This window comes from Ciona robusta, chromosome 5 (assembly GCF_009617815.1).
Source record: "Ciona robusta chromosome 5, ASM961781v2".
Classification (NCBI taxonomy): domain Eukaryota; kingdom Metazoa; phylum Chordata; class Ascidiacea; order Phlebobranchia; family Cionidae; genus Ciona; species Ciona robusta.
Genome location: NC_143239.1, coordinates 184,881 through 210,067, shown reverse-complemented (window position 1 = coordinate 210,067; position 25,187 = coordinate 184,881). Strand labels below are relative to the sequence as shown.

Sequence of the window (25,187 nt, the reverse complement as noted above, 5' to 3'; positions counted from 1 at the left end):
TAAGATTCGATAAATAATTCTTTAATACCTAATAATGGCAACTGCTAGTGGTGTGTATAGTAATGTGCGTTACCCATTTGCAAGACAACCTGGCCAATGCGTGATCGTGGATTTGTCCACCACGTACACTCAAGACAACATTGAAGCGGTATGTAATGGAATAACAAGATTCTCGAATCTTCTTTGTTTGATGAAAAACGGGCCAAGGCGAGTTCCACACTTTAGCATATTGTGCGCACTGACTTATCCTGAGGTATTATTGCCTTTCATACAACTTAACAACGAGTCGCACACACGGATCCAAGGTGCGGTGGAAGAGCTGCGTCGATTGTCGAGAGAAACCACGAATCACTGTGGCGCTAGTTCAGTTAAGATGTTGGAACAAGCCCTACGTGAGGCGGTGAATCAATTTCACAAGTTTAAACGAAATGATCTTTTTTTTTCAAAGTTAGAAGTGACTGTCATGTGTTTTAGGCCGCCTCAAACACTCCTGGCGCTGGTCAAAACAACTTTGACGGGAATTGATATATCGGATATACCACGCGTCACTTTGTTTGGAATGGCACCGACCGGAGATTACCCGGTACCAGATGACATTACACTAAGTAATGACGACGCAGATTTAACAGGTATCTTGGAATTGGTATCTGGGGAACTGGACTCGGTTTGTGTTGAGATGTTCTTGAGAAGGTTGTTGTCGGATAAAAGTACAGACAGGGAACATGTGCACTTGTATTTTAATTCCGGACTTCGAATCAAATGTGATTTGCAGGAGAGAGTACTGGACCCATCAGAGTTTATATTTAGTCATCATTTTGTATTGAGTTCAAACGCCGACCACATAAAAAATGTTCAGTTAAAGGCAGTAAAACCAGGCGAATCGGTTCCAATTACACAGTTACAAATTATTCAACAAGTTCCCTCTGCGTCCGTGTGTGAATCCGTTCTATTTGGTCATCCGTATGTTATGTACAACTCGCGATGCTGGAGAATGGAATGGAATGAACTTGAAACTAATCAGAATAGATTCATCACTTTCTCTCAATACTTAATTGACAACGATGTATGTGTTGTTTGTAAGAACATCACACAACAATCCAACAGAAGGGGCCGGATACAACTTCCTACAGCATTGTTTCTTATAATGGCGGCACCGAACCCAGCGACTTTGTTAATAAAGTCTATCGCATCAGGTACCCTGCTACTTGATTGTGATTTACCGAATCAACAAAAATTGGAATTAACTTCGCTTCAAGCGAGAGCAGAAATTATTAATGAAATGTCAAAGGTTGAGAGGCAAAATACTTTTAACCCCTTGTTCGTAACAGATGTGTCATCGGCTTCATTCACCAACCCACATAATGCAATTTCGACTAAACAGCCAAATAAAACAAAACGAGCGACGGCCAACCAAACGAATAAAGTTAAGGCTATACCACTAAAAATTAAAAGGTTTCTACCTCCAAGACAAGATCGGATTAATAAATGAGAAGTTAGTTCACCTTACGTGTTACGTTGTTTGGTTTTTGGAAAGTGTTCTTTGTTAAAATATTTTATTGTAAAAATAAACTACAAACAATCATAAACTGGAACGCAGTGTGCACATATATTAAGTAACTGTTGTCTACAATTCAGGGTAGTATGTGCCAAACATGAATTTGATAATTACGTTTTTAATTAGAGTTTTTACAACGTAATCAATATGTTAAGTTACAAATTCAAAAACAAAAAAGAGCAATATCAGACACAGTGAAAAGTAATCCCAAATATAAATATATTGTAAAAGGTATTTTAAGTGCTTGTTGTTCCGCAATAAACATTACAAACTCTTATGTCGTACAAAAGTTTCTGAAAAATAAACTTGACTTTAATAAGGTGGAAAATAATATAATAAAGGGAGAATATTTTGATATAGGAATAAGCACCATGTGTAAGTTTCAGATAAGTGCATGAATGTAGGTATCTGCCAAATACAGCTATTTCATAAATATTTATTAAAACATGATTATATTATGGTTTTAAAAGAAGCCCTACACATTTTTTTCTTACATTTTTAGATCACATGTATGATGTGGACCTTGTAGTTGAAAGAGTTTTAGCATCAGTGCGTTTCTGCGTAAAAAACTGTTAAAATAAAGTAGCAACGTCCAATATTAATATTTTCCGATCTAAAAATCTCTACTTTAACACGGCTTCTATTAATACAATCTAAAGTTTTTTTTACGTGAATATTTTTAGCCGGGGTAGATATAAGGTGCTTAATCACGTGTAAAACATTAGGGATGGGCCGAATCAGGATTCAATTAATTCGGCGTTATTCGATGCATTTTTATATCGAATCCGAATATGCGTGGTGTCGTGGTTGAATATGCGGGTTTCACATTAGAATTTGTAACGAAACCTAGTTCAAGGCGAAAAATTGTAAAATTACTTTATTTTAATAAATTGCAAAATCTTTTGTAACAACTATAAATAAATTTTATATGAATTCTACATCTTGCAACACTGCAATTCATGAAACTCGCGTCTTGTGCGGTCTCTCTGATCGGAAACCACGTGTTCTGTGCGATTTTATTAGCGGTTCCTTCTGACTAAAACCGGACGTGTGCGCGTGCGCATTTTCTCCTTAATGACCTCATTAGCGCTCGGGCCCAGGCTATTAATAATTGTTTACAGAAGCATGTTATTAAAACTATAACGGTTTGCACATTTTACATGTCTGGCTACAGGTGCAATATCATAAAACAAAATGTGAATTAAATATTTAAATTCAACCGTAATTACGACGAGACCAGCCGTCAATACAACATTTCACTCTGCCAACTTTGTAATTCTAGATAATATGTAAATTTAATATCGGGTTTAACCTTTCATGGCAAGTGGTCAATGGCAGTGCACCGCCTTATATCGACACTCGCAACCGGCGGTGATTGACAGGTTTTTAATTGATTTCTTGGCTTGTAGAAAACGCTAAAATAAAACGTTACCAATATAAATGATGCTCGATTCGCACAGGTTATACAATCATGGTTGTTTTACCACAGTAAATTAGGTTAAATAACTCGAATATGCTGAACGGACCTTTTCTCAGCTTACCTACGCAGCACCACGCGTAAAGATCAGTTTTATTATTGCTTTGGGATGTTTATCTATAACTGTTTCGCATGTGTAGCAATTGTGACGTTATCTCATACAATCGAATATCAAAAAGATTGATTGCGGTCGTCTTTGTACCCATTTTTACGACACACGCCGTGCGTCACACGGTGAGTAGATTTAACTCGATTACGACCTAATAATTTTTACTGAGGTATAGAAAGTTGGTTAGTATCACATAAAGAACAAGGAACGTAATTCTAACGTGTTTTTCACATCTACGATGTAGCTAATAACGGATGCGTCAATGGTCATTATGACGTAATTGTTGTTACGTCGCAAAATAAGCTTCGCGGTCGGGACCCAATAACATGACAAGATACGTGGTAATCTAAAATTTGAAATAAGTCTGTAAAACGAGGGTTTATAGCAGAAAGTGGGGGTTTAAGCCACAATTTTTTTGCTCCTTCGGCGCAAATCAGAACCTCCCCTTTCAAATCGTATATTTGCGCCAGTGATGGTCAGGTAATAACTTTAGGTGTTCAACCAATGTTGGATTAAGTTTCAAGTAGACCAAAACAGCCTTGAAACCACAGATTATATTAATGTTCATCAGTTGATTTGTAACTATCCTGATATTCCACCTAACATACAAAACAAATATACCTGATTGCGCTTTGATGGAATAACCTTCCCAGGTATCTTGTATCTACCAGGTACATTAAACCAAGCTGACTTATGTTGATCATTCAATGGTTTGTTGCTTCTTGATGATAAATGAGGTGAGAGAAGGTCTGATATCAAACAATGTGAACCATGAACGTTCAAACAAAGTTTATCAAATCCAAATGTTTGATGACAATTCTGATCTAATTTCCTGTGATGAAAATTCTTATATATACCTTTCACAATAAATGAATGAATGAATGTAACTTACTTAATCCTCGCGTGGCCAGAAAACGACAGTTGTTATCACACAGGTTTAGCACCTCGTGCCAGCTTACTTGTTACCATGTATGTTAGCCTACTTTGTGGGTGATTATTTTTTGGGAATTTTTTTATGTATGGCTGATAATTTGGACAACCCATTAGTGACCACTGGGTTCAAGCAATTGTCGTTAAGTGTCTTGCCCAAGGACACATACGCCCACAATAGTAGCAACGTCGAGCCTTAAACCCATTACCTCTGGGTTACAGGCAGGCGCGCTAACCACTTTGCCACGGCGCCGACAATCCAGTCCTTTGCTTAAAAATGTGGTACAGATGCTTTGATTTTATGCATGTTACCATCGAGAGAATCTTTGACTATAATGGGTGATTAATAGAAATTTGTGGTAATGTCTTGTTTTTGCATTCTTGATTATAAATATTTTTATAGACTACCAACCTGGTTTGACCTGTATAAGTTCTTGGACTTTTGATCTGCAATTTAGGAAAAAAATTAAATCAAGAATGTCAGTCAATTTCATTGAACCAGGTTTAAATAAGTATTCAACCAAAAAAGTTTCATAACTTATATCTACATAAGAAACCAGATACATGTATGTCAGTATGTCTGTTAAAAATTGTTAAGAATTAGTCTGCCAATTTAAATGAACTATAAACAACAAAACATTTAGTCAAATGAGTAAAAAAATTGGCCATGCCACAATGATTTCCTATCAAAAAATAATATTGAAAATCAGATTTGTTACAATGAATTCCTCGGTTTTATAAATCTACAAAGAATATAAAAAATAAAGACTTGTTTCTTTAGTTAACACAGCTACATAAACATTTTAATTCTATGGCTAACTACAAGCTTATGCTGGTGAAAACACTTTTTTGCACATTTTCAAAGTTAGTTTTAACATAAACACATGACTTTGATCTTAAAACGTTCCTTTTGTTTCCTAATACCCGGTGTATATATTTTTTTGAAAATGTCTAAAGTTTGGTAACATTTGAGCATCTCTACCTATATACAAATTTTGATTTTGTTGATATAACCTTTTAGGTATGCAACTTTTACCAAAGCAGACTACTTGGTCTCTGAACATTAAAACCCCACGACCCTTGGCTTGACTCGCTTGAAAGTTTATCCATATATAGTATACGACTTGACACAAGTTTTATCACAAATTCACCGCACCTTCATATCAACATTCATCTGTTTGCCATTACCCCCATATCTTCTACCAGGAACAATTACGACAGGTTCAACACCACCAGATGAAATGACTTGATATGTAGATACATTCGTTTTCCCTTATAAAGTTCAAAGATAAAATTGAGTTACAGACTTCAAACTTATACTTTCTCTCTCTATATATATTAAAACAAAGATATCTGTAAATTAAATGACTTCCTTTCAGAAAGAAAACAAGACAAGCAACAAAACTGCGCTTCTATAAGATATCTATTGTCCGGTGATGTTGCGAAGTGGTTAGCGGGCCCTCCTGTAACCCAGAACCCAGAGGTAATGGGTTCAAGGTTCGTCACTGCTACCATTGTGGGCGAATGTATCTTTGGGCAAGACACTTAACAGCAATTGCCCTAACCCAGTGGTCACTGATGGGTTGTCCAAATTATCAGCCATACATAAATAAGCCAGCACTAGTGTATGAACATCTGTGTTATAACGACTGACGTTTTTCGGCCACGCGGGGATAAAGTAAGTTACATTCATTCCATTGATTATACGGCAATGCAATCTATGGAAAGAATGTTGCATATATAGCAGCCGATCACCTGTTCTATGCAGTGAACGAAAAGGTATAGTACACTGCCCATCAACTCCAGATGATCGAATCTGTGGCAAAACAATGTATCTACAACCACCAGAAACCATGTGTATTTATTGCAGCTATAGGATATAAAACAAACATTGTCAGATTTTATTCATGAGTTACCTGACGTGGTGTAATCTTAGGAGTAAGGACAACGTGGTTTGCAAAGGAACGTGCACTGTATGAGCTGTACGGTCGGGTGGATGTGATAGATCCTCTCATACTGCATCTCTATATAGTAATATAATAGGTTGTAAATAACTCTTGCAGAACAACCATTAGTTTTAATTTCTCCATTAAAGAGGCATACCAACGAAAAATTAAAATTTGTGTATTGATAGATAAGTTTAAATGTGACCTAAAGCTACCCTAAAAAATTTTAAAATACAAAAGTGCTTCTGAAAAAATGAGTTTTAAAACCCCAAATTCGACCGCTGGACTAAAAAAAATTGGCCATGGCGCAATGCATGGGATTTCCCATTAGAAAAAAATTCACTCAACTTTGATCGTTCCTAGTTTCTAAAATACTTAATAAAATTCAAATTTTATTTCTGAATTGGTATAATGAATGCTTTTTCTTCAAAACTATATAAAGAAAATTGAAAAAAATTTAAACTTTCTTCAGTATTTTTGAAACTAGAAACCATCAAAGTTGAGTGATTTTTTTTCTTATGGGATATCCCATGCATTGTCGAAACAGCGGAATATTTTTTACTCCATTTTGTTTTAGAAGCCGTATCGTTTTGGCAAACTTTGATGGAACCTTTAATACACATTAGAGCATATGTATCCATATACAAAATTTAATTTTTCGTTGGTATGCCCCTCTAATGGTGAAATTAAAACTAATGCGGCAAATTGTGTCCCATTGCTCAAAATATGTGGTGATATCATCCCTGAGTTATCATGCAACTTTGGGGTTTTGTTTTAGTTTTTACGAAAATTATGGTAATTTGTACAAACCCAATATTAAAACACATGGGTTAAATAAAATTTTGTCAGGTGTCTTAAATACAGACACACTGAAGGTTGTGGAAGCATCAATACCTAATATATACTCACTATATATTTACTTACACTACTTCTATCATATGTAGTTGTTGATGATTGAAGCTTCTTGTCCAGCTCATTGTTGTGCCATGACATAGCACTGAATGGACGCTCTGTGCTGCGTTGATCTGGTGTTGCAGCACAGCCAAAGGCAAAATGGCCAGAACGCAAATCATTTAAAACTTGTTTAATGTTTCTGAAACAGGAAAACAACGTTTAAAAATTAAAAACTGCTGCTTATTCATACAGATATTTTGACATTTAATAAACTAAACAAATCATATTTTTCATAAACCTCAGCTACCTAGAAGATTTGCGTAAAATTTTTTCACTAGGGTTGTTTTCAGTAACCATGGCATCAAACGACTGTTCAAAACATGAAAGAGCTTCTTCCTTGCTTCTTAAAGTCCCTTCATCAAATAGTAACTTACCTAAAAAGAATATTAGACAGATTACAGAAGGATAGTTCACGATCGTTTTTTAACATGACACTTTTCCTTCATCCCATCGGGCCTAGGAGTACACCTAAACTTCTCAGGAAATAAAAGCACTATTGACGCGAACAGTGCTCATTTTAATCCATTATTTCATGAATAGAATTTGATTTTGTTTTAGTTTTTGCATACATACTTTCGCACATTACTGATACTATGTAACCGTTTATCAGTTTTGCTAAAATATCACGATTTCAAAGTAAACCTGTTTAATTTTCATATTTTACTATAAAAAATATTTTGTTTCTTAGAATAACAGTGATTTTTAACATGTTCTTGTGCTATTGCTGAGAACTGGCATACCATAGGTTTAAAATACATTATAGTATTATACAATTTCAACCACAGATGATCCTATTTCTTAGTGTCACAGATACAATTTATGACGGAATGGAAAAAACACATCAACAAACAGCAATTACAAGCTTCCTGTAACTATATATGCTAAAAGCAGTGTATGACCTGAAAGTATTCTTTGGGCACTTCTTTAGAATGAATCTAGAATAATATTTTGTGCAGTATTCGACTAGGTTGCAAACTACAATATCGTCTCTGTGTATCTACCAATCTGGCAAACCTTATAACATTTATGTATATGAAGTATAAACATTGCTAATTCAGCAAAAGCCTGCTTCAACAGTATTAAGGTACTAAACATGTTAACTTATTGAACACATCAACAATACATATGCTGGAACTATCATCTGTATTAGTATACCTCAATAAGGTTTCATAACTTTGACTGACCCATTTGCCCAGATTGATTCAAGGGAGTTTTTCTTCTCAACAAACTGGTACACATATCAAAAAAACAACAGACATGCAACTGCTCTGTAAACTCTATTTTTAAATTCAAAACTTTTTTATAAGAAAAAATGAATAATATTATTAGGATTCTTATTTTCTGAACAGTTTAGGTGTAGACTGCAGCACGTATGTATTGCGCAGGTTATGACACCATCTTCGGAAGATTAAAAATTCAACTATGAGTTTTTACTACTGAATAAATGTCTAGGCATCTTACATGTCTAGATACATAGTACTCTTTGCATATAGATGTGGTTTTCCATCATAACCCAATGTGCTTTCTACTGTACGGCTGATGTGTTTATGCACACGTTTTTCCAAATATATCTTAAATTGTTATAATTAAGTTTAAGACAGTTGCGTTTTGCAGCTAAACTTTTTATTTGTAACTTTTCAATAGTAGTTTTTGCCAGTAGCATGTTTTTCTTTTTTTTATTAATTTTATCTTTGCCATAATATTCAAAGAATTAAATAAAATTATGTTCTGTTATACACCCGACGCAGACAATTTGGCACTTGCCAATCTTTGACACTTGTCAATTGCAGTAAGCTTCACTTTTGCATTGCAATAGGTTCTTATAGATGTCATATTGAAGCATCTAAAATCCCACTACTACTTCATCTAATTAGCGCACATACATGGATTAATGAGCAACTATTAGCTGATTTAATTTTTTTTTACCAATTTTGCTTAACAGTTGAGGAGTTTCAGTATTTCTTCCAATATGTTGCATAATGTCCAACGCTTGTCTGTATGTGGTCATAGCTTTCCTTTGTGAAACCCTAAGTAAGTTTTAGCTTAATATTAAAAAAAACGTTCATGTGGTGGGGCAGCTGGGAAGATATAAAATGTTCAGCTTAATCATCATTTTTTTTCTTTATGATTTTCAATTTGGACAACTCAACAACTATGCGGCAGCAATTACTGTTAAGTGTATTGGCCAAGGACACACCAACAATGGTGACAGCAGCATATTGCATACCTGGTAGATATTAAGTCAAGGTGCGACAGCATTAGAGTGTTGTCAGTTATTAAAAAAAATGCAACCAACAGCAACTCACCCCATGTTTTTACTACTGTATAATTCACCCAAATCTCTTAACAAGTTTGCAACTTTAAGGTGTTTGCTTCCATGCCAGTATAAATAAGTTTGTAAAGATTTTTTTAACAGAACTTCAGCCTGATCCATCATCCCTGTTTAACAACATAAAGTAAAGATTAAAATAATCTTCTTTATTATCTGGTCATAATAATAGGTTTTCAAATCTACTAAAAAAAAGAGAAAAAGTGATATCAAATATGTAAATGTTTATAACGCTGTGATTAAACAATAACAGGTAAATTATTGATAACATGCAGATAATGAGAATAACTAGGCCAAAAATTATGAAGCCTGTTCGCCAGACATACTACCATTAAGAGTTTTTGCTTCTTTTATGTATTTTCAAATAATAGCTGCTTAGGAAGAAAAAAAGGATATTTAAGTTGTACATTATTGAATAAATCGGCAATAAAAGAAAAGTAAGATGTGATTACCTTGTGTAGATAGAATATTGCCAAACACAGCATTTGCCTGTGCATGACCACTTATGCTTCCACATTCCTTCATTATATTGTATGCAACCTGTCGATATATGAAGGAATGAATGTAACTTAAAAACTTACTTCATCCTTGCGTGGCCGAAAAACGGCACTTGTTATAATCTGATCTTCACCTCGTGGAAATTTACAACTTCCCAACTATGTTACTTTGTGGATGATCTTTTTAGGGGGATTTTTTATGTGTGGCTAATAATTTGGACAATCCATTAGTGACCACTGGGTTGGAGCCATTGCCGTTCAGTGTCTTGCCCCAAGTCACGTACGCCCACAATGGTAGCAGTGACAAGCCTTGAACCCATTACCTCTGGGTTAGAGGCAGACAGGGTAACCAACTGTGCAGTGGCACCGGGCATATATAATCCAACTATTTTAACATTTATGATAAGATTTAAACAAATTGATATAAGTGCATATATATCATGTGTGAGACACATAAAAATAATGAAATATAGGAACATGAAACCATTGATGTACCACCCACCATAAACACACCATGAGCTTCTTCCTCTCTCTTGTTAATCATTAACCTTATGGCAAGATGAAGACAAATATATCCTATGTGATCAAATGCTGATTTTTACTTTGAGAGGAAACAAACAGTATATAATGCAACAACAAGATAGAACTATATAAAATTATTAATGCGCATTCTGAAAAAATATACAAACAAAACTTTAATACACATATATTTATTGAGCACGGTTGTGGACATATTGATCCTTTTTTGTCAAACAGTTGTTCTTGTTGTTGTAATGTTGTTGTTTTTTTTTGCGCGACTTTCTTCCCCATTCATCTCAATTCTAGATTTTATCATTTATTCTTTAACTTCTTGGTTGAAATCAAATCATAATATATACTTATAATTTTTAGACTAAATTTTTTAGATTTAATATCGCACAATTAGCGTGTGTGCACCGAAGCGTAGACGAGTGCTTTTTTCCCATCCATATCTTTCGTATAAAAACGCGTCAATCGTTTCATTGCTCTTTTAGTTTACCACTCGCTATAAATACTTAAGCAACCGCCACAATATATGAATAATATTAATTTCTAACATTACTTATAATACTGTGGGATTACAGTTTATCCAATTTCACAAAAACAAATGTCTTTAAGCAACGACAAAGTTAACAAGTGTAAGTTTTCTTGTCAACACGTGGTACAGGAGTTGTACAAAGCGTATTGGCATATATTCTATACCAAACCTTCCTTATACGTGAATACGTCGTAAGTTTTATAATTTATAATACATGAATAAATGCATTCTACCTACTGTTCCACAGTCACCAATTGGCGACTGAAACCCGCTTTGTTGGTTACTTAGGATTTGTTTTTGATCGAGCCTAGTCGACCGTTGTAGTAAAAGGATTAATTAATACTATGCTAATTAGTTTATACCGTGCTCACGCATTAGATCTGTGATCTCTTGTTTATTTATACAGGCAAACAATAAGAAAAATAAAACAAGTTAACCAATAAACCAAACATTTCCTTACCTTTAGTCTCGGATAACTCTCTAAGTTTTAAATAAGAAAGATCCATTGTGTGTAAAGATAGATTATCATAAACATTAACTGCAAGTTGCAGATCTGCTATTGAAACATCCGTTGTGTGCATACATTGTAAACAAATAGATTCAAACAGAATGAGATTTTCAACTGATGAAAGTGGTCGGTTCTAAAATAAACAACAAGATGAAATATGAAGTTTATTTAAATCAACAAAAGCAGTTCTTAAGATATCTCTGGTAACAGGTATTTGAATCTTTACTAAAAATCATATGTTTAGACTCCATAAGTACTGTAGCCTTAATATTACAATATGCTGTTAAGTGCCATACTTGACACAAATATATAAAGTACCGTATATGACACAGTACAACTAACTCTGACAAAAAACCTACAGCATCAATATGTTGTCTGCATTTTTGCAACATGACAATTCCTTCACTCCTGTTATTCATGTGGAAAAGCAACCACCCCATCTTGTGGTAAAGAGATGTTAATTCATTTTGGGTAAGGACGGAAGAGTCAATTGTTACTTTGGGATCATCTTCTGCAGGTGACCAACCTAAATTCGCAGAACCAAACTTAACACAGAAATATTAAACACAGCATTTTGGTTCGAAACGTAACAAGCCCTTCAGCAAGACAGTGTTTGTTACTTCAAACTAGTCACAACTAACCGGAAGTTATGTATAAAACCATCACCCACAATCATATGTTACGTAACATTCAGAATTGTAATGAAAACCAGGGTGCCTCAGCCATGCAAAATGTTTGTTATGCAATGGTAGGAACTCACATGTAGATTCATAACTATAATGGGGATTGTTTAACATGATAATTTTACCAGCTTTGTAGCACAGTTAGATAGGGTGCCTGCTTTTAACTTGGAGGTCAGGGATTCAAGACTCGTTCCTGCTACCATTGTGGGTATATGTGTACTTGTGGTTACTTATAAGCTCGCACAAAGTGTAAAAAACACCTGTGACTGTCGTTTTCCGGACACGCCAAGATAAAACAAGTTACATTCTTTCATTCATTTAATTAATTATGACATAATAAAAATTCACACAAAAATTGGATTATTTGATCAAACTTTAAAACAGGTTGGACTGTTTGTTTCATCATGTTAATACTATGTACGTGAGTAAACGCAACAAGCAACTAAATAATATGTTTAAGCTGTATTTAGAAAAAAATAAACATTGATTAACAAAAACTGGGGTCACCAACCTAGCTAGGCTTCCAGGGTAGCGCAGGCCTCTCCAGAAAACTAGCTCATGACACCCATGCCGAAAAAGCTACATATGTAATTTGTAAAGGGACAGAAAGTGTTTGAAGCCACTATGCAATGTGTGCAACAGAACAAAATGATTTGAAGCATAAACAAGTAGCATCCATATATATTAACTACATCTATACAACTCACCTCCGATTAAAACATCAGAATCAGTTTCCGTTAGGAAGAACGAACAACTTTCAGTTTCACTAAGTTCTCTATCTTCTGTGCCCGAACGACTTTCCGTGCTCCGATTGTGTGACATGGGAGAGTCATCGTGTTGAGTCACAATGATCAAAGACGGAATTTTTAAAGTTGGTTTCGACACTGTTTGTTCCGTTGCTTGGTTGGTATCCTCACGGTTTGATTGGTTTCTAACCATGGACTGTAGAAATGAATCAAGTGAAACATTTAATATTAGTTAGCATTCTTAGCATTGTAGTTTAAAATTGAATACTTAAACGTGGTTTCATAAACCTAATGCAAAGTGTCAAGCATATCAAATTACCTATGCCAATCTATCAAACAGTACATAACTTTTTAAAAGTCAGGGTACCTTATAGGCAATACAGCACATTAATACTGTTATTTAGAACACATTATTCCTGTTTTACCTCTATACCGGATTACAGTTACCAAAGATTAAACCATTCCTATGTTCAATTTGATTTGTACAGTTTATACAGAATAGAGGCTACACTAAATTTTTCAGGGCATGTTTTCATACCTTACATACTCTATGCACCTACTTGCTGTTTAGAAATATTAAATCACCCGATCACAACATTGAATATTTCATATAACATAGGGTTTATTAATAAAAGTATAAACAGCACCTTCAAACAATGCACAATATTGAAGTCATGTTTGTTCAGTGAGTTCCAATACATCTTGTGGTCATTGTATAAAGATGGATGGAACTTTGATTCTTCGCACATAGAGATGAAAAACCTAAGTGTCATAATTCACTGAGTGGTATATAAAGTTAATATACATGATCACTAATGCTCTTTTATTCAAGTAAGCTCAACTAAACCATTTGGGACTTAAATAGATATTACAGTATCCGGTTGAGTACGTCCAATGCAGGTTTCTATCGTTTTGCATTTGCCAGTTATATAATAATTAACTTACTAGATAAATACTTGGAAACTTGCCAGATATACACGCGTACTGCTACTAATATACCCTATGCAAAAACATTATGTTTACTGCATGACAAGTCCTATACATCAACATTCTGCTTGTTCAATCCAACTTGATTGCTCGACCCATAAACAACTTTTCTGAGCGAATTGACGGTCGGTCGACTTGCCGGGAAGCAAGAGTAGCCAAATTTGCGTCAGACTTTAACGGTCATGTAAACATGGTAATTGACAATGTTATGTTTTAATATAGTATTATCATAGAACTGAGTTATAGGTACAAACAAATAGGTACAGAGGTCAATACCTAAGTAAAACTACAGATTTTTTCCATTATAGAAAGTAAATTGTTAAGTCAGAAACATTTTATTTGTTGCCAGTATTAAACCAACCTTGGTTTGCAGAGAACTTGACAAAGTAATACCCAATCTTTACATTGATGTAGATGCCATGGTAGTTCAATTAACTTTCTCTTCATGGAGCCGTGGTTGATAAAATAAGAGGCAAGAAGTGAATGTTGGTGTTGGAGAAGATCTATTGAACTAGTATTAAAAAATAATGCTCAATGTTACTATAGATTTAAAATTTAATACATTAAGAACAGAAGGTTAAGGTTTGCTTCTAAAGATTATTATTTATAAATACTTAATTGTAAGGTTTTTAAACCAGTACTAATTGATATCTTACCAAATTGAAAATCCGACAATTTAAAGTAGACATTAAAAATTTTTTAATTAAGGGTTTGGGGGGTTTGTGGTTATAAAGCGACTATTAATTAGGCAATAGAAATAATGGGGGTTTGCTTTTAATATTTATAATATATCATATTTGTAGCTTCTATTTAATGAGGATGGCAACAAAAACGAGTTGCAATACAGTTATAGGAGTGCATAATGTTTATGTTTAAAAAAATAACATACCGTACCAAGCACACATTCAACAAACATTGTAAATCTTCGCAACCAAAGTCCGATGCAAAACAGTTTATTATTTTGTTAGCAACTAAAGCAGAATAAATAATAAATAACACTGTCTGGGCAGTAAAGAGTAAACATATATTTTATAAGAAGATTAGAATTTAGAGCTATCAAAAAGGTCAAAATATGGTGAGTTTTCTAACATTTAATTTCTAAATATCATAAAGTAATTTATTATGAATGTAACTTACTTTATCCTCGCAGGGGGAAACAGCAGTCTTTATAAGGGGTGTTCATACACTCGTGCCAGCTTACGAGTTACTTCGAGGGTGGTTAATTTTTTGTGTCTTTTGTTTCATTTTTTTATGTATGGCTGATCGTTTGGACAACCTATTAGTGACCACTGGCTTGGAGCAATTGCTATTAAGTGTCTTGCCCAAAGACATATTCGCCCATAATGGTAAGTTGGTAACAGCGACGAGCCTGAACACATTACCTCTAAAGGTACAGGCAGGCGCGCCAACTAACTGAGCTATGGCGCCAGTATGATGTCAACATATGCATATAGAACAAAATCTTGAAAGTGTTGTTACATGCACTGATGAAAACCCCAGCAAAGCTCGAATAAGTAAGCACGTCATAAACCATTTAACAAAATGTTAATTAATTATTTTACTACAAAGGTCGACTAAGCTTTAACAAAGACAAGTAACCAACAAAGTGGTTTTCAGTCGCCATTGTGGTCTGTGGAGCATTAAATAAAATACATTTATACATGTAATAAAACTCATGAAGACTATATGAGGATTAAGTGATTGGTATAGACTATGTGTAAATACGCTTTGTAAAACTTTTGCACTATGTGTTGACTTGTAAACTAAAACTCAGTAACCTTGTCAAAGCTGAAAAGCGTTTGTTTTCTGGAGTTTTCCAGCCACGCTAGGATAAAGTAAGTTACATTCATTCATGTATATAACATTTTTACATTTTTTTCTAAACACAATTATATTTTTCTGGCACTACACTATGTTGATTGCAAACATTTCTGCATTAATAGTCAGAGGGTCAAAACTTATTCTTATAGGGTCACTTTAATTTATAGATTTAATTTATAGATTGTAAGGTGTGCGTTTACCTTGAAGAATAACAACCAACATCAAGCAAACAATGATTAAGTGCAAGTGTGACATCATCATGTGCTATTGTTATCAAACCATCTTTATTTGTACAAAGAGCACTCCCGGCTGCTTCCTAAGAATAAACACAAGAAGTATTATGTTTTTTAAGACAATAGTATATCAGTAGCTGCCAAAATTATTTGGGAAAGAGAGTTTAGTGTTATTTTTAAATTTGTTTTAAGAAGGACAAGAATTTATTTTACAAATTTAAAATTAACTTTCCACTTAGCTTACAGTCACTTAGCTCACAACCAATATAACAAGCTACCTTACCCTAAACATCCTCCAATCATGAGGTGAAACTGCGGTCCTTCCTTTGTATCCTACCAACAGCAAAATATGCAGGATTTCCTTAAGAAGAAGACCTGTTCTCGAGGTTGCAATGAATTTTAACGCATCAGCCACCCATCCTGATGCATTACTTCGATGTCGGATGGATCCAGGTTGCCCAGATGACTGCTTTCCCCAACTATAACGACGACTCCACAACAAAAACACAGATTTCCAGAAGTCTCTGTTTTAAATTAGAATAAATTTAAAATACCAATTTGTATGTTTGTTAATGTATTAAATTTAAAACCTAAAATTTAACGTATATTGTTTCTTTTGTTGCAGTGCAGCAGTAGCTAAAGTACAAAATGTAAAGTGACGTTCAGGTGACCTTATTTTCAAAACTTCATTTTTAAGAGCTTTGTACGCACACAATCAAGTCAGCCCAACCGAATTAAATTATGCTACGCATTTAATTGCAATCATGACACAACAACAGTGATAACTACCTGAATATACGGAATGTGGTGCACTTTTCGATAACTTGATTAATATCATGGCTGTCTCGACAAGACATTATAAGGTGTGATAATGTTGCAAGATACAAAGGTCGTTCACTCAACCGATTTGCCCAAACTTTTGATAAATGATCTCGACCAAGTATGTTAACAACTAAAGACAAATAATAGGTCCAGATCAAAGTTTGGAATTAAAAAAAACACAAGATGAATCATTAAACACAACAGAGCACATCTCTGACAAACCTTCTAAGTACTGTACGATGTTTTGTAAAAAATGCCATAACTTTAATTGAAATACAGTGCTAGAGAATATGCACAGTAGTACATAATGTTAAGAAATTATTTTGATTGAAATAAAGAAATCTTTTTCGACCAGCGGATAGCGAAATATTGTAAACCAACAGACTTTATTTTTCGCGAAAACTTTTTAAACAGTGCTGCAATTCCTTGAAAATAGGCAATCATAAAATTATAGGTATAAATAAAACAACATAATGGGTATTGCTGTATGCACACAAAAAAACAGGAAAAATTTAATTGCTTATAAAGGCACACATATTGTAACTCATAAGCAGCACAAGGTGTATGAAACAGAACACCCATGTTTTACCGACTTTTGTTTTAATGAGGATCAATTAGTCAAATTCATTCATTAATTAATACTAATAACAAACCATTATCTTCAAAGTAAGTTTGTAAAATATTTTCTCGGGTTTGTAAATCTATGGATGGCATCTTTACAATTGTTACATCACCACGTTGTTGAATGGCTTTATACGTTAAGTCTGACCTCCGTGTGGATATAATTATGTGACATGTCAGGGGAATTACCACCGGAAGCCAACCCAGCCCTGTGTAAAACAATTGAAAAAGTGGAAAGAATCTATATATGGAATAACGTCATTAACATGTATACTAAAATAAATGCAAACTATATTTACTTATAATATACTGATTAGGTTTTTAACTCTAATGTTAAGCTTACCAATTTTACACATATAAGTGGAATTCAACACATCTGCAGGACAGGAACACTTTTAAAAATTCAATATTATCCGCTTTTATACAATTGCAAGGTATTTAAACCGAAGAAACAGATGGTGTTATTATAAAAAATAATCGCTTGGATATAAAAAGAGTCCACCTTACCTTTTACCTGTCCAATATCCTCATGCATCCCATACTTAATATCATTCACACTGTCAATCACAACCACACATGGATGAAGACTCAATGAGGATTGAAATGTTTCAACAAGTCCTTTGTAAGTATCAACATCTTCCAACATTTCACTGGAAGTACATCTGAAATGATGGGAGTTTTTTGTTGAATTCAAATAAAATTAAAAATAAATTCTTGAAACAGTACTTTATTAATATAACGTTAAGGCTTAAGGACCCCCGCAAACATTGCATTGCCGTTTCTATTTTTAACATAAAAACTTTTAGGCAATATTGCTATATAATATTTAGGTTTGGTTGCAATAATAATCATCAAAGAAAAATAATCACTTAGTTTTCCATGTTGCTTCCCTTAATGTTTTGATGCATCTTCGCATGAATGCTGACACATCATAACTTAAATTTGAAGATCCAATAAAAGTTGACAGCACCTGCAAACACAAAAACATGAAGAAAGCATTCTGTAAACATATGAATATTTCAGGTTATTTGTCAGAAAATATAAGTATTTACTTGATAACTTTAAACGATTTTAAATTATAAACTAGAAATGGCCCAGTAAATAATAAAGACAAAACCTGCACGCTGCACTTTCCAATTTTGTTCAGGAAAGCATGTTTATTTACATTCCTATTTTCTCCCTAGGAATTTCATGTGTCCCAGTTTCCCATGATTTTGCCACAAGTTTAAGCCAGCGCTGTGGCTTGGTGGATTAGGCACCTGCATTAAAACCAAAGTGTCCCCAGTTCGATGCTCAATAGGGATACTAACAGTGACCGGCGTATGTGTCCTGGAGCAAGACACTTAACAAACATTGCTCCAACCCAACCATCGCGCAAATGACTTAAATGGGCTTTCCGGGTGTTGGGGTAATGGGCCAAATCTGGCGTAAATCCCAGATCCTTGACAAGGACCTCACCCATAAAAAAAATACCACATATGTAACTCTGTGGGTAATTGTTTTTATTTTTTATTATATATATTATATAAAACTCACTAGTTACCACTAGATTGGAGCAATTGCTGCTAAGTGTCTTGCCCAAAGACACATACGCCTACAATAGTGGTAGTGACAAGCCTTGAACCCATAACCTTTGGGTTAGAGCAGGCAGGCTTGCTAACCAACTGTGCCATGGCGAGAGACAAACTTGGTAACATACTCAACACACCAATGTATTTGGGTTCTCCTTTTGAAACCTGTGCAGCCAATTGGCAAGCAAAGTTGTCTTGCCGCTCCCAGGATCACCAACCAAAGTCAATATCCTGGGTTCACTTTGTGGTCCAGCATCAGGTGACCTACCATAGAATCTTATTCTTGTTTTGTTTATTTTTATTTGTCACTTGGCTTATATTTAATAATGTATGCAAGGTATGAACCACTGATAAAGTGTGTTTAGAAGATAAATTCTTTCTATTTATGTTGGTTGTGCACCACCAATTATATTAACATTTGTCAAAATTGTCATCAGTACCACAAGACAGTATAGTGGCTATCAGCCAAAACCCTGCAATTGTTATGCCAAACTGAAGAATTTTTGGCACTAACTCAGCGATTTAACTTAAAACTATGTTTATTGCAACAAGTGAAAATGCACCTCAAAGATTGAACAAATGATGATGAGGATGAAAATAATCCGTCACCACTTTGATGTTGGATGTTGTATTCAACATCACGTCCTTCATTGGTCACTGAGAGATAAGAACTAGTTAATATAATTATGCTATCTAATCACTGTTAACCATATAGAATTTTGAATAAACAAGTAATAGATAACAGAGGAAGCACTGTGGCCAAATATTGTATTTTATAGTATATACATTATATATACTTTTTATTAGAGCAATATTGTTGATACCTGATATGACTGTAGTGTTCATGCTCATTGTTTCTATTCATGCTATCATATATCACGAAGTATTTGATATCTATGTATTGTATCACGTGATCGGATCATAATTCATAACCACGTTATTAACTCGACTAACAATATACCGAACTAACAAACATTCCAGTCTAGTCTTTAAATGATAGAACTAGACAGTGGAACACTATAACTGGCGACGAGGATAACGTTACTTAAACAAGGAAACGTGCATTAGTCGATCAGAGAAAGCTAACGGACAAAAGACGTCCATATTACGAAGTTCGCAAAGCAAGACGGTAAAGAAAAACCAAGATGGCTGCTATCGCGTCTGATGGTATTTTTCCGTTTAATCCGTACGAATCTTCGACAACAGGCCCTCGCTGGGAACATTGGGTAGAACGCCTCAATAACTTTTTTGTGGTAAAAGGCATCACAGAAAATAAAGTGAAAAGAGCTAATTTACTACATTATGCTGGTGATGAAGTCTTTTCAATATTCAAAAGTCTACCTGACACTGACGATGCTGAATCATATGATCAAGCCATAGCAACTCTAAACCAACATTTTACAGACAAGAAGAATGTTGATTATGAAAGAGTAACATTCCGTGAAACAAAACAAGAAGAAGATGAAACAATGAAACAGTTTCACTCTCGTCTTCGTAAACTATCAAAGAATTGTGATTTTCATAACGCTGACGATGAAATCAAAACTCAGATAATCAGCAGATGCAGAAATCACAAAATAAGACAAAGAGCGCTTGAGACACAACAGCTTACTCTTGTCAATTTACTTGATATGGCGAATGCGATGGAAAGATCAGAAGCCCAAGCATCATCCATCGAGAAAAACATAAAGTCAGAATCAAATGCTCGAGAGTCAGCATATAAAGTGAAAAAACAATACACGAAGAAAACAAGACATCAACAAAGAGAAACAAGAAGCAAGAAGTGCTACTTCTGTGCTGGAAACTATCCTCATGCACAAGGACGGAAGTCATGCCCCGCATTTGGAAATCAATGTCGTAACTGTGGAAGATACAATCATTTTTCGCAATGCTGTTTACACATGAAACAAAAGAAGCATGTGAGACAAACTGAAGATAACTCAGAATCAGAATACAGTGATGAAGAACCAGAGGTACGTAAAGCATATGTTACCATATGTAGGCATAACAAACCTCAACGCAAACCACCCAAAGTAAAATTGGAAGTGAATGACAACAATATTACTTTCTTACTTGATACTGGTGCTGCTGTCAACATTATTGATGAAACACATTTCAAAATGTTAGATTGCAAGCTTGAGAAAACTAACACTAAAATTTATGCATACCAAGCAAAGAAACCACTACCTGTACTTGGAAAGATCACTGCAGAAGTCAAAACACCTAAATACATAATGAAAACAAAAATGTATGTAATAAAAGGCAAAGAAGAATGTTTACTGAGTTACCATACAGCTGAAAAATTGGGATTAGTAGTGATTCCAACAGCTATCAAAGACAAAGAAGAAATCTTCGCAACTCATGCAGAACAGTGCGATGAAGCTGATGATCAGGAAATTCTCACAACGTACTCCGATCGATTCAAAGGAATTGGAAAACTCCAAGGGTACAAGGCAAAGCTGCATATAGACAAAACAATACAACCTGTAGCACAGCCACATAGAAGAATACCTTTTCACATAAGAGAAAGAGTCACTAAAGAACTTGAGTATCTAGAAACAAATGACATTATTGAGAAAATATCTGCACCAACACCGTGGGTATCTCCAATAGTTACTCCACCAAAGCCAAACAGTCCAGAAGAAGTTCGCATTTGTGTAGACATGCGACAAGCAAACAAGGCTATACACAGAGAAAGACACATATGTCCAACGCTTGATGATATAATACACCATCTTAATGGAGCAACAGTCTTCTCCAAGCTAGATTTAAACAAAGGATATCATCAAATTGAATTGGATGAAGCAAGCAGATACATAACAACTTTCTCTACACATGAAGGTCTTTATCGATACAAGCGACTCAATTTTGGAATTTGCTCAGCAGCTGAACTATTTCAAAAGATCATACAACAGTTGATCGAAGGCATACCTGGAGCATTAAATGTAAGCGATGACATCATCATATTCGGCAAAACCAAAGATGACCATGACAAGAGTCTCAGATCAATACTGGACATCTTAAGAAAGAAGAACCTCACTTTAAACAAAAAGAAGTGTGAGTTCAACAGGTCAAAACTAGAATTCTTTGGATTTGTAATCAGCAACGCCGGAATACATGCTCAAGAAAAGAAGATCAAAGCAATCAAAAATGCTGACAAACCAAAATCAGTGCAAGAAATTCGAAGCTTACTTGGATTGGCAAATTATTGCTCAAGATTAATCAAAGACTATGCCACAATCACTCAACCATTAAGAGAATTAACACACAAGAATTCTACATGGAAATGGAACGAGAAACATGAAAGAGCAATGCAACAGCTCAAATGTAGTCTAACAAGTGAATCAGTCATACACTATTTTGATCCGCAAAAAGACACAGAACTTATAGTGGATGCAAGCCCAGTTGGATTAGGTGCTATTCTAAGCCAACGAGACAAACACAACAATATTTCAATTATTGCTTATGCAAGTAAAGTGCTTACATCAGTCGAACAAAGATATTCACAGACAGAACGTGAAGCATTGGCAATTGTTTGGGGATGTGAACATTTTCACTTATATCTATATGGAATTCAAACGCCATTTACACTTGTTACTGACCACAAACCGCTTGAATTAATTTTCAAAAACCCATCATCAAAACCTCCTGCTAGAATTGAAAGATGGAACTTACGGCTACAACCGTACAGCTTTAAAGTAGTATATCGACCTGGAAAAGATAATCCAGCCGATTATATGTCAAGACATCCTATTTATCACTCAGCAAGTGAAGAGTCAGACAATGCAGAAGAATATGTTAATCTTATTGCAGCAACAGCAATACCTACTGCATTAACAAAAGCTGAAATACAAAATGCTACTCAACAAGATGACACATTGCAAAAAGTCATAGAGACAATAACAGCAAACAGATGGAAATCAAATGCTAAGGATTCAACTTTGCAACCATACCATTTAATCAGAAGTGATCTATCAGTTACAGAAGATGGCTTACTTTTAAAAGGAACAAAAATAGTCATTCCAAAAACACTGCAGAGAAGAGTCATTGATTTAGCACATGAAGGACACCAAGGAATAGTTAAAACCAAATCATTACTACGAGAACACGCCTGGTTTCCTGGAATTGACAAAACAGTGGAAGAAAGAGTCAAGAATTGTATATACTGCCAAGCTGCGACAGTTACAAAGAACTATGAACCACTGCAAATGTCAAAATTACCTCAAGGTGCATGGAAAGAACTAAGTTTAGATTTTTCTGGACCATACCCATCTGGAGAATATCTACTTGTATTAATTGATGAGTATACAAGATATCCAATTGTTGAAATTATCAAATCAACCAAAGCAACAACAGTCATTCCTATTTTGGAAAAAACATTCTCATGTTTTGGAATACCAGACATTCTGAAAACTGATAATGGCCCACCATTCAACAGTAGTGAATTCAAAAGATTTGCAAGAGAACTTGGATTCACACACAGAAGAATTACTCCACACTGGCCGAAAGCAAACGCTGAAGCTGAAAGATTTATGAAAACACTGAACAAAGCTGTAAGAATTTTCAATGCTGAAACTAAGTCATGGAAAAGCAAACTACTTACATTCCTACGAAACTACAGAGCAACACCACACACTACAACACAAGTCAGCCCTGCTGAACTACTATTTGGAAGAAAGATAAGCATTACAATTCCTAATGCTGAACAGATGAAAGAAGATACAAATCTTCGCAACAGAGACAATAGTGCAAAACACAAGATAAGGAAATATGCAGACGAACTTACACATGCAAAAGTATCTCACTTCAAGACTGGAGATAAAGTTCTTGTAAAACAAAGAAAAGAAGGAAAATTAATGCTTCCTTACAATCCACAACCATTCACAATTACAAAGATCAAAGGAACAATGATCACAGCAGAAAATGCATACAAAGAAATTACAAGAAACTCTTCATTCTTCAAGAAAATAAATACATCACAACAACATAAGAAACACACAGATGACGATCAACCATATTATCCATACAACCATAACAACACAGTGAACAATGAAGATAACCTCACTAATGAGACAAATGAACATACTGATAATCATCGATATCCGGTACGAAATCGTAGGCCTCCTGAATACCTCAGAGATGGTACCTTTATATAAGTACTCGTGCATGCCATGTTCATTTATTGCTTGTATATTGCAGTATTTCATTTCGTTACCTAAGCCACGTACTGCCAATTTAATACAACGTACTTCAAACTTTCTTTTATAACTTTATATACAACCTGTGTTAATCCGAGCCATATTACTTCATTGTTTTATTTCATATACCTTCCAAAAATACTGTGTTATTGTGAACCAATTTAGATATTGTGCATTTAGCTAAACAACATTTTAAAATGTAATTTACCATCTAACTTGGAGAGGGATGTAGTGTTCATGCTCATTGTTTCTATTCATGCTATCATATATCACGAAGTATTTGATATCTATGTATTGTATCACGTGATCGGATCATAATTCATAACCACGTTATTAACTCGACTAACAATATACCGAACTAACAAACATTCCAGTCTAGTCTTTAAATGATAGAACTAGACAGTGGAACACTATAATGACAGTTACTGTTATTAGCATGAATGAATGTACATTTGTACACGACGATATGATACTACTAAAATGCAATATGTGTGCTAGATGGTTAATACTTTGTTTAAATAAAGTGGATTTTAACTTTGTTAATAATTGTTTCGTAACAAAGCTGTTGTTGTGCCTTGTTACCTATCAGTGTCAATATTATATTATTAATAATTCTACATACATGTATGATGTTATTATGTTTTCTAACTTGGAGTAAAATGCTATTGGTAAAACTGAAAATCAATGTTACATGTTTTTATATTATATACTACGTATGGGATTGCTTAGAACATGAGTTACACTTCATGAAACATACCTTGTACTGTCCAATAAGCATCCTGGTACAAAAATGTTAAAAAATAAGAAACAATAATATTAATGAGCGCAGTTGCGCTGTGTTTTTATAAAAAAATGTGATTAAACTTTAGCTGTCTAATTAAAGTAAGAGGCTGCTATCTGCTACCAATGTCAAAGTGTATCTTTGGGCAAGTCACTTAGTGGTAATTGCTCGAACCCTTTTTTTCCAATGGTAACTTCATTTATACATACAACACCACCATGCTTGAATACAGAACACAATAAACACTAACAAAACTTTAAAAGAAGTCAACTAAATTTTAAATTTCAATCAATCTTTAACCAATTCAACAATTGAACAAAATATAACAAACTTTATAACACTGACAAACCATCTGTCACATA

General features: G+C 34.5%; 2 protein-coding genes across 5 annotated transcripts in view; one reads left to right on the top strand and one right to left on the bottom strand.

Annotated features, from left to right (window-relative positions):
- On the top strand, positions 1-1,489 carry LOC149735235 (meiosis 1 arrest protein-like). Its single transcript, XM_089878706.1, has one exon. The coding sequence runs from the start codon at positions 35-37 to the stop codon at positions 1,487-1,489; it is 1,455 nt and encodes a 484-aa protein (XP_089734832.1). The 5' UTR covers positions 1-34.
- A 47-nt stretch (positions 1,490-1,536) lies between these two features.
- Positions 1,537-25,187, bottom strand: part of LOC149735234 (tetratricopeptide repeat protein 41-like) — a 28,248-nt gene continuing 4,597 nt past the window's right edge. The window contains exons 3-28 of one of the 4 annotated variants that reach the window (XM_089878701.1): positions 19,410-19,503; positions 18,984-19,110; positions 18,145-18,245; positions 17,783-17,937; positions 17,308-17,484; positions 16,622-16,784; positions 16,116-16,356; positions 15,800-15,915; positions 14,140-14,289; positions 13,439-13,553; positions 12,753-12,987; positions 11,722-11,888; positions 11,315-11,495; positions 10,300-10,373; positions 9,753-9,840; positions 9,278-9,410; positions 8,898-8,998; positions 7,219-7,345; positions 6,942-7,110; positions 5,988-6,095; positions 5,827-5,887; positions 5,228-5,343; positions 4,484-4,518; positions 3,763-3,973; positions 2,050-2,112; positions 1,537-1,848 (exon numbers count right to left, since the gene is read on the bottom strand). In XM_089878701.1, the coding sequence (XP_089734827.1) occupies positions 2,059-2,112; positions 3,763-3,973; positions 4,484-4,518; positions 5,228-5,343; positions 5,827-5,887; positions 5,988-6,095; positions 6,942-7,110; positions 7,219-7,345; positions 8,898-8,998; positions 9,278-9,410; positions 9,753-9,840; positions 10,300-10,373; positions 11,315-11,495; positions 11,722-11,888; positions 12,753-12,987; positions 13,439-13,553; positions 14,140-14,289; positions 15,800-15,915; positions 16,116-16,356; positions 16,622-16,784; positions 17,308-17,484; positions 17,783-17,937; positions 18,145-18,245; positions 18,984-19,110; positions 19,410-19,503 (3,299 nt within the window). In that variant the 3' untranslated portion in view covers positions 1,537-1,848; positions 2,050-2,058. Of the gene's footprint in view, positions 1,849-2,049; positions 2,113-3,762; positions 3,974-4,483; positions 4,519-5,227; positions 5,344-5,826; positions 5,888-5,987; positions 6,096-6,941; positions 7,111-7,218; positions 7,346-8,897; positions 8,999-9,277; positions 9,411-9,752; positions 9,841-10,299; positions 10,374-11,314; positions 11,496-11,721; positions 11,889-12,752; positions 12,988-13,438; positions 13,554-14,139; positions 14,290-15,799; positions 15,916-16,115; positions 16,357-16,621; positions 16,785-17,307; positions 17,485-17,782; positions 17,938-18,144; positions 18,246-18,983; positions 19,111-19,409; positions 19,504-25,187 lie in introns of those variants that run through there. The other 3 variants (XM_089878700.1, XR_016385080.1, XM_089878702.1) reach the window with 3 other exon arrangements.

What these genes read in the sequence shown, in the direction of transcription:
- LOC149735235 (XM_089878706.1), top strand. Translation starts at nt 35, where the DNA reads ATGGCAACTGCTAGTGGTGTGTATAGTAATGTGCGTTACCCATTTGCA.